Source organism: Carassius auratus, chromosome 23, assembly GCF_003368295.1.
Source record: "Carassius auratus strain Wakin chromosome 23, ASM336829v1, whole genome shotgun sequence".
Lineage (NCBI taxonomy): Eukaryota > Metazoa > Chordata > Actinopteri > Cypriniformes > Cyprinidae > Carassius > Carassius auratus.
Window position 1 is genome coordinate 6,336,075 of NC_039265.1, and position 10,219 is coordinate 6,346,293.

General features: G+C 37.5%; 1 protein-coding gene across 2 annotated transcripts; it reads left to right on the forward strand.

Moving 5' to 3' along the window:
- Nucleotides 1-1,577: 1,577 nt before the first annotated feature.
- Nucleotides 1,578-7,444, forward strand: si:ch211-220i18.4 (SRSF protein kinase 3). 2 transcript variants are annotated; one of them, XM_026199452.1, is made up of 12 exons: nucleotides 1,581-1,735; nucleotides 2,636-2,739; nucleotides 3,385-3,493; nucleotides 3,630-3,717; nucleotides 3,819-3,906; nucleotides 4,813-4,919; nucleotides 5,016-5,184; nucleotides 5,279-5,343; nucleotides 5,485-5,592; nucleotides 6,245-6,314; nucleotides 6,402-6,494; nucleotides 6,664-7,444. In XM_026199452.1, exons 1-12 carry the CDS (start codon nucleotides 1,659-1,661, stop codon nucleotides 6,846-6,848), a joined length of 1,263 nt encoding a protein of 420 aa, XP_026055237.1. In that variant the 5' UTR covers nucleotides 1,581-1,658; the 3' UTR covers nucleotides 6,849-7,444. The 2 variants fall into 2 exon arrangements, with proteins under 2 accessions (XP_026055238.1, XP_026055237.1); XM_026199453.1 differs by lacking the exon at nucleotides 6,402-6,494 and having other exon boundaries at nucleotides 1,578-1,735.
- The last annotated feature ends 2,775 nt before the right edge of the window (nucleotides 7,445-10,219 follow it).

Consider the following 10,219-nt stretch of genomic DNA (forward strand, 5'->3'; position numbering starts at 1 on the left):
ACACGTTACTCTTATAGAACAATGATAAATGCTGGTGGCTATTTTAGCACAGTAGCAAAGCATCAACAGCTGATGTTATTGAGGCCAATGGAAAGCCCGATGCACTTTTAATGGAAGATAAACACCTTCAACTCAAGGCCATAAAAGCTCATCCACTCCAAGCTTTTCAAGGCCTGCTGAATCCTTCTCATTGCTAATGAACTCATCGTTCAGTTATTATGTGCCTTGTGATTAATTCTCAGCTGCTTTCTCCTCCAGATAATTGCTTTTGATTTGTGTTAGTCAAACTGTATCACTTTGGCAGTTGGTGGTCTGAGAGTAGCTGTGATCTATTTATAACCCACGATGCAGTTTTGAGACACGTCCCATTTAGAGTACGAAGCCCAGGGGAGAACGCTAGGAAGAGAATTAGCCTAACATTAAAAAATCCTAAAAAATACAGATTTTATGAATAAAAAGTGTTTGTAAATTATCTGGATTGCGATCAGACTGAAATAGCACAGTGTCTTCCATAAAATGCATCTAATAAATTACATTTAATACGTTTAACACGAAAAAGTATTCACAACATATTTGACATCCACAATACAGTGCATTTCCAAATCAAACAAGGAATAAACTGAGAAAATTGTGACTTGAAAGGCAACAAATACCAAAACAGAGACCTGAATATGATTTGAGTTTGCTAAATCATTGCTCTGTGTAGTTTAAACATGCATGACGTTCCTCTACAGCAATTTCAATAAATATAAAAAATTACAAATTTTCATGTTTTCTCTACATCTCTACAATTACAAATAAATGTAAGATTTTAATTTCATACACAACTATTATTTGCTTTTGTGAAATTTACTATCCCTCATTCTTATAAATTAATTTAAATGTTAGAAAAGTTTTATTCTCTTTCATTTTAGTGTTTTGTCTGCATCAAATCATTATGTTACATGCAATTTACAATCTCTCATTCATCTGCATTCATTTAAATATATACAGTATTTTGCGTTCATCTACTTTCATCTACTTTTTCACACCCACAAACAACCCAATTTCTACAGTATTTATGACTTAAACTAGTAAGTGTTAGGCTCATATTAACGGCAGATAGCTACTGTATATCTCTCTCTCTCTCTTTCCTGGATAACTGGTGGCTATTTTCAGCACAATGCACAGAAACCACAGCAACTCATGCTCCAGACTGCACAGCAGGTGTTTTTGTGAATACTGCAGTCTTTTTATAGATATGGTGATGTCATGTGTGAGTAAAATGTGCTTTACATTCCGTTCCAAATACTGCGTAATACTAACTGCCCTAAATATGTTACAGATAAACACTTACCCCCTCTCTAGTGTCTTCATTTTGAATTATTGCTGCTATGCAGAATACTGCAATCTTATTCTTTAAAATGTTGGTTTCTTGTGGCTTTGTACAACTTATTTTAGCTGCTTCAGCTTCTTGTTAATGTTTTTTTTTTTTTTTTTTTTGCCAGCTTCAGTGTTCTCTGTTTTCTATGCTTTAGTTAAAATGAGCAGCACAGACACCTGTCTCCTCAGAATATCTCTCAACTCAAAGAGAGAGAGAGAGAGAAAGAGAGAGAGAGAGGTGAGGAAAGTGAGAGGGTTGTGGAGGGTTTAGGAAACCCCCCCATCATAAAGTCAGGATGAGCATCTATAAGCAGCTCCAGACCTCTGATGAAATCATGCAAACAAACACAAAGCACATGATCTGCACCAAATCGTGAGTACAACACGCTTCGTTACTCAGCATGCTTCTGTATATATTTTACTTTAAATATCTTAAAATCTGCTGCTGTTGGGTTGTTGTTTTCTGGTCAGAGATTATGTTTTGTGGCCTTTGGTTTCCATCTAGTAAATGTCTCTCAATTCTTCTATAAAAAGTTTAAATGAGAGAGTTTGGCAGTAAACACTGGTCTTCAGGACCGGGATACTGTACTGCACACTTAGTGTTGGCAGAAGTTAATCTTTATATAATGAAAACATCTGTTTTATATTTAGATGAGTTATGTTGCTTTATATATAGTATGTGCTTTATTGGTCTATAGCACTGGTTCTCAGACTTCAACCCTTCAAGCCTTTTTGTGATCATTTAACTCCATCCACCTAATTGATATTTCTTGAGTTTTATTCTAAGTAGTTATTTTGATATAAAGACATACTTGGATAGATATCAATATTTCTGTAGTTGAAGTTTAACTGTGGGAATATTCCCTCACGTTGCCCTCCAGAGTCTTGTGTGCCATGAGTGACAGACTGAGAGTTGCATGATATATTTTCAGGTCACGGTTCAGATGCTGCTGTAAACTCCCACAGCAGCGGGTGTTGAGATCTAAATGCGGTTCTGACTTATCTGACCCTTGGTGAGCCAAATGTGTCAGGATAAGAGCTGTGCTTCCACCTCTGATGGACGTTTATGGTTGTCTAAGAATACACAGCACGGATTTAGTCTTTTGTACATGCTCCATTACATCAGCAACCACTGAATTATGTATGCTTACATCTGCAAATTTTATGACTCTACTTTTTGCATCATATGTGTGTGAATATGTATAAATGAACAATCAGATGTCACTAATATAATATAATATATAATATACGTCTGTGTTGGGTTCTAATGCAGGTCTGATGCGGTTATGGACTCTAAGCTGAAAACACTTAGGAGCTACACACATCTTGAACCTGATTACACAGAGGAACATGAAGATCCAAGAGACTACTGCTACGGTGAGCCTCTTTACATCTGGCATAAAATGAGAGACTGAAGAGTCTTGTAGTCTTTTTTTTTTTTTTTTTTTTTTTTTAGTCAATTAGACTAAATTTGACTAAATTTTAGTCAATTTAGTCAATAACGTCATTAATATACTATAGTGATTCTATAGAAAGCCCTTTCTGGTTCACCTCCAATGAACAATTCTTAAAAGTACCATTTCTCCCGAATAAAGAAGAATATTAATCTTTGTGGTGCATTAAAAAGTTCCATGGATGTTAAAGCAACACTGTTCATTTTTTGTATGTTTTCAAAATTTGCTAAATGTATATAATGAGCGAGTACACCATAAATTAATCTACCAAACCGCCTTTTTGTCTTATCCTAAATCACTACGGTACATTTATAATAAGTGGTTCTTTTTGGACTATTGTAGTCTGTTCGTCGCTGCGGAGTAACACGTATCTGCGTGAATCGCCATAGACATAAACTTGGAGAAGTAGCTCCGGTTAGAATGTTCTTCCGCGGAATGCGTGCAGTTCTGTTTATTAACCGCTAGAGCGCCAAAGTATACAATACATAGTGTTGCTTTAAAGGCTCTCCATGGAACCGCAGATGCCAATTATGAACCTTTATTTTCATTGACATATCTCCCTCTATAGGTGGGTATCACCCAGTCCAGGTGGGAGATGTGTTTAATAAGAGATACAAGGTTCTGTCAAAGCTGGGTTGGGGTTACTTCTCTACTGTATGGCTCTGCATTGACCTCAGGTACTGAAACTTTGTGATCTATCTGTAGTGTTGTGTGTATTGATGTGTGTGTGTGTGTGTGTTTGTGTGTGTGTGTGTGTGTGTGTGTGTGTGTGTGTGTGTGTGTTTAACTTCTCAAGTGTTTGTGGTTTTGCAGGTCAGGCAGGCATGTGGCAGTGAAGGTTTTGAAGAGCGGAGCTGGATTCACTCAGGCTGGACAAGATGAACTGACTTTACTGCGATGTGTGAGTGTCTCTCTCTCTCTCTCTCTTTCTCTCTCTGGTTCTTTGTCTCTCTTCCATTGTTTGTTTTCACATACATCTCTAAACCTTTTATCTCTCTCCAGGCCAGTGGTCCCACAGCCCGCAACCCTCTAAAAGACCGTATAGTGCAGTTACTGGATGAGTTTAAGATAGCTGGTGTGAACGGCATTCGTATCCTTTCATAATCTCATGTATGTGAAATAAAGCACTTACAACAATAATAAACACTAGCCAAATAATATTCATCACCTTTTCATAGTAAAATTAGCATTTTAGGATTTGATTCGGGGTGTTTTAAACTTTCAAAAACCATGTATACATTTTGATATTGTTTGCCTATATCATATATAAATATATAAACTGTCTTTACCTGCAGTAGGCCTACAAGTTGCACACACAATAAAGTGCTGCTTCATTGACAAACAATGGAAGAGATTTGTTTCCTACAGTTAATTGTATTTAAATATCTACTTCATCAAGTGCTTTTTAATTTTTTTTTTATAAAATATCTTGTTACGCTTGCAAAATATCAACTGTGCTGAAACTGAATCACGAACAGTCTCGGGTCTTTTGATAAAAAGAGTGATTTGTTTGCAAATCCGGCATTACTAGTGATTCTAAATCTAAACTGTCGTTAGCGAACACATTAATCACATTTAACAGCTTGATTGCTGAAATATAAGAAGTAAATTAAGTCGGTCATCTTTATTCACATGTTGCTTCGTTTTTGATTGAGTCGGTGTGTTTGAATGAATCAGTTGAGTGAATGACTTAAATGACTCATTAAGTCAGTCAGATGCTGCCACCTACTGGCAAAATGATGTATAGCACCACTCATAATGACTGGCATTCTGTAGGACCTTTCATTTGCAGCATTTTGACAGTGAAATTTCACAGGTAAACGATAAATGTGACCACATATGGAAACTGACAGTGAAAAGTCATGTATCGAAACTTGCAAATTAAAAGGTAAACTGCTTTATAAAAATAATCCAAGTTCTGTTCTGTGGAAATAACTTTAGTCTTTTATATAATACAACAGTACATATGGAGAGTTGATTCTTGACCCCTGTGTAGATATCTGTCTGGTGTTGGAGCTGCTGGGGCCGGACTTGCGCTGTTGGCAAGTGTGTTTTGGTAATCCAGGCCTTTCTCTCACCTGTGTCAAACACGTCATCACTCAGGTCAGAAACGTCTAATGTGTGTCTGAAATGTAACGCAGTAGACCTGGCGTCTAAAAAGAAATCAGCACAAGACCTGAAAACCTGGATCTGTCTCAGGTGCTTGAAGGTCTGGCGTATCTTCACAGTCACTGCAAGATCATTCACACAGACATCAAGCCGGAGAACATCCTGCTGTGTGTCACGCCGCAGTCCTCGTCTCATCCTCCGGGGGACGCGACACAAACTTACTCTACAGCCATTAAAACCACACTCCTCCAGGATCCCGGTTAGAAAATCTTGAAATGTGAAGGAAGTGAACCGTTACAATGAATCCCTGTAATAAATGTAGCATTGAGTCACCATCTACTACTTTTATGCAGAAGCACCCAGAAACTTGGATAATATCACGGTGAAGATTGCGGACCTTGGCAGCTCGTGTTGGGTGGTGCGACACATTCAGTCTATATTCAGTCAATTCATATAACGCTGTCCTCAAAGGCAAACTTTGTGGAAGCATATGAATCAGTGACATTACTTGATGTTTGTACCTGGTTGGATTACTGAACCTCTTTTCTTGTTGTTATAGTACAAACACTTTTGTCAAGAGATCCAGACCAGACAGTATCGCTCTCTGGAGGTCCTCCTGGGCTCTGAATACGGTCCTCCGGCTGACATCTGGAGTGTGGCCTGTCTGGTGAGTCCACAGCTGTCCGCGAACTAGACTCATCCTGAGAGAACATTTCTTCTGGGCTTTCAGAAGTGCACGACTGTGTGGCACATGACTGGATTACTTAATTATAAGCAGGCATTGATCTTGTTGTTTGTAGTTTTAAGCCACATTTTTGTATTATAACAGTTAATTTTGATGATGATTATGATGAAAACAATCTCTGTTACTCATTTCAACATCATGAAATTAATTATACATTACATTACACCAGGGTTTCCCAAACTGGGTTTAATAATGTAAGAAATCACTAAAGGTAAGGTCAGTGGATATGATAGTGTTTGACGGCTATACATCACCAGTGTTTAGTAACTTACACAATTATTTGATTCATACATGGTTTATTTGCTTGAGAGGTCTTTTTTTCATCCAAATGTAGAAGCATGGTCTGTTTCATACATGATTTATTTACACAACACATGTAAAAAGCTAATTGGGGTGACACAGTAGGAATTAGGAAGATTAAAAAAATCCATTAAATCCATTATAAAATGTAATATACTCTAATTACAAGTACTCTTTTTTTTTTTTCAAATTCAAGATTTGATTACATAATTCAGATGACGTAATCAGTTACGACCTGACACGGTTTATTTTTATCTTTATTATTTTTCAACAGGCATTTGAGCTTGTTACTGGAGATTCCCTATTTGAACCAAAAGCAGGGCCGAATTTCTCCTTAGAGGAAGGTAAACTATTTAATAGCCATCACATCATCGATCTTCTTATTAGAGAACTTGTAGATTTGTGGGGTTGACCGTTTCTGTTATTTCTAGACCACCTGGCTCATATTATTGAGCTCCTGGGTAAGATCCCAGTGTCTGTGGCTCTGTCTGGGAAATATTCCCATCAGTATTTCAACCGTAAGGGTGAGTGCAACACCAGTCTTTCCTAGTTCATCTTAGTGTGGCGACAGGTTCAATTCATCATTTAATCCAAGGACGATTATATGTTTATTACAGAAATAAGATGAATCTGTTATTCTCCAACAGAAGTGTTACAGCAGTCTTATTATTAACTATGATTGTTGTTGCACAGGTGACCTGCGGAGAATAGCTGTGCTCCGTCCGTGGGGGCTGTATGAAGTGCTGGTAGAGAAATATCACCTTCTCCTCAGAGAGGCATCAGTTTTCTCTGATTTCCTGTTACAGATGTTGGACTTCCTGCCAGAGCGGAGGGCAACAGCAGCCCAGTGTCTCAAACATCCCTGGCTAAAGCTGTAACCCTCTCTGCTTTTATTACTTGAATAGGTTTCTGTTCATGTCTGTTCTGTGTGTGTCGAATGAAAAGGCCATGCTTCCAAAGTGTTTTTTTATTTTTATTGAAAGTCTATATAAGTGAAAATTGTGTCTTCATTTACTCACTCTCTTGTTCCAAATCTGTATGACTTACTTTCCACTGTTGAAAACCCACAATATATTTTCATATAATCAGTGTTCCAGAGTAGAAAGAAAGGCATGCAGGTAACATTAGGGCAAGCGAATCTTGAGTGAACTATCCCTTTAAACAAGGATGTCTGGGTCTGAAGCATGGATATGTACATAGCAGAGCTTGCACAGCAAATGCATTTAAAGCTCTGGAATGTGTTTAATGGTCTGGTGCATACATTCCACTCTTAAATAAGGCCTGTAGTGTTACTATGCATAGATCAGAGACTATGATAACTATACGACCGATCAGTTCTCCTGACTTCAGTAACACTGGTGCTCTGAGATGTAAGTGGTGTGTTCTGAGTTTAAATACATTAAACAAACCAACTGTTTTTTGATCAATGTGTAAAGAATGAACAATTTAAATAAATAAATGTTTTTTAAGACACTTCACTGTGTTCATTTGTCAAGGTTAATCTTAATGTCTGTTATAATAGATAACAGATCATTTCCACTCGTCTGTTTTTCCTTTAGCATAACATTTTCAGATAGAAACCTATATGATCCATTTAAAAAAAAAAAAACAGACAAAATTGCTTAGAAAAGCTGGTTAATAAAAATGCAGATTTCTTGAATACTTGATTCTGATGGGTCAGTCGTGGCAATACTTTCATGTCTCTCGTTAGAATGTGTTGAAGCTTTAATAAAATCCACAGGTAAGATTATAAAATAATTTTCACCTCCGCTTCTCTCAATAATAGATAAAGATAGATAAAGAATGACAGATCTAGATAGACTGAACAAAAGACAGATAGAATGACAGACACACACGGATGGATAGCATTTGAAAGATTTTAACAAAGCAAGACTGATTCATAACTCTTTGCAGGTGGAGTTTCCTACTTCCTCTGTGCTGAGTTTGATCTCTTCTTCACTGTCTTTGTCCTCATTGACAGCGAGCTCTTTGGCTGAGCCGATCTCTAGCCCCTCCACCTTTCTCTGTTTCTGTTCCCTTTCCAACCATCTGTAGTTGTAATAGTTCACCTTCAGCCAGCATCATCACACCACAAGCAAAGTACATGACACATCACATGGCACAGGACATTATATCACCCCGCGAAGCTGAAGAGATACTGGATCTTGGGTCTGATCCATCTGGATTTGGCAATCAAACCTGTTCCTGGACATGCAAACGTGTCTACTAGAACGAATATGGAGAGCAGGAATGCTGCAGAGTACTCATTGATCCCCTGATGCTTGGCATATGGTGCCAACTGGAGCAAAACATCCGAACAAACACGATAGAGGAGAGATCAGGAAGCCTCTGTCAATGAATTAGTTGACATTTGCGGCACAGCCTGATTGCTTATACTCGGTTTGTCCAGCTGAGGTGTGATGTCCAGTTTTCCTGCTTCGTTCTTATCAGTGGTTTTGTTTTTATCTTGATGGGTCTCGTAAGGGATCCTGCCATGCAACGGTTGAGCATCACTCCGACGAGGAAGCTTCCTCGCCATCCAAAATGATCAAAGAGAAACTGGTTGAGGGGAGCCAGGGTGGACAGGAAGATCTGCCATTGCCAGGCCATTACTGGCCTTTTCACAATGAAGTATATACCGATTATGGTAAGAACTGGTTGCCTGTAAAATCTAAGCCAAAGCCTGTAAAACAAAAGCATTTTTAAGTGAATTTTCATTGAGTTACCATTTGACAAAGTACATCCTCTGCTTGAGAAGAACAGATGTCCTGGTAACATATTAGTCCAGTAAAAGTACTCTCTTAAAATTGCACTAATAATTAGTACTAAAAGTACTTATTTCTGAATTTACATACACTCTTTAAAATGTTGGGTAAAAAACAACCATTGGTTATTTAGCAACCCAGTGGCTGGGTAACACACAAAAAAAGAAAAAAACCCAACAATGGAAAAAAGAACCCCAAAAATGACCCAACAGGCTTAACTTTAAGTTTTTAACATAGTCCATAATGCTAATGTTCCAGTCACACTTACTTACACTAACATTCTGGGAAAGAAATGGAAACGTTAAATTGATAAACAGTGACAAAGACATTGGTGATGTTTCAAAATGTTTCTGATTCAAATAAAAGCTGTAAAATCAAATTTCATAAAAAAAAAAAAAAAAAACGTTTCCAAAAAATATAAAAATGTTTCTTGAGCACCAAATCAGCATATTATAATAATTTCTGAAGGATCATGTGACACTGAAGACTGGAGTAATGATTTCAAAATATTACTGTCTTACATTTGATCCAATAAATGCCGCCTTGGTGAGCAAACTTTTGAGCAGTAGTGTACAGATACGATGTTAAACAGGTAAGAGTCTGATAACACTGAATTATTCAGCACTACTGTAGTAAACACACTGGAGCACTGAGAATCATTTCACTCTCCACTGACTCGTTTGAGTCAAACAAGACAGATCCAGTGATTTGTTAACTTGCTTCAAGTGCTTCAAGTGGTTATTGAACTACTGAGCGCTGCTATTAGAAGAGTCAGATTTACAAATGGACCGTATGCAGCCTGTGACAAGAACACATGAAAACAATTATTCTAAAGAATGATTCGTTCAAAATCTCTATTAAGTCTCAGGTGATCAAGCAGATATAAATGACCTTGAGGTTGTGATCTTTGATTGGAAACCCAGTGCACTGTACTGTACTGACCATTCACAATTTTATTAACAGAAGAACAATATCACCAGCAGGAACCTACAGCAGGTATGAGAATTCACCAGTGTTGTTTCATTTCTAATCCTACCATTGATTTCAGACGGAAGTCTTTTCTCTTTCTCTCCAGAAGATGTCAGTGTGGTGTTAATGTCATCGCGCTGTTTGGGGCCTAGTGGAAGCTCTGCTATAAAGGCCTAAACACATTCCTGCTAACATATCTAACAAACACAGAGGCGCCTTAAAATGTAACAATGTCTTCACGCAGTTCGTTGAATTTTACTTTAACACACCGATACTGCTATGGAGGATATAGTCAGATATATTTTTCATAATATATGCTTTTTCTAAAACACAGTTTTCACTGAATGTAATGAAGGGGTTTTTTTTTTTTTTAAGTGGTTTAGGTTTTAGTTAATGTGATCTGTTTTGTTACTTCACTCATTACATAACTCCAAAGTGCATTTCATTTGGATTTGCACTCTTTATTGACATAAAGGTAGCATGGTACATGGATTTTTCTCATTTTCGGTGGAATA

Coding starts and splice junctions, on each gene's coding strand:
- si:ch211-220i18.4 (XM_026199452.1), top strand. CDS start 1,659: ATGAGCATCTATAAGCAGCTCCAGACCTCTGATGAAATCATGCAAACA. Junction 3,494..3,629: donor TGGCTCTGCATTGACCTCAG/GTACTGAAACTT, acceptor GTGGTTTTGCAG/GTCAGGCAGGCATGTGGCAG. Junction 5,185..5,278: donor CACACTCCTCCAGGATCCCG/GTTAGAAAATCT, acceptor ACTTTTATGCAG/AAGCACCCAGAAACTTGGAT.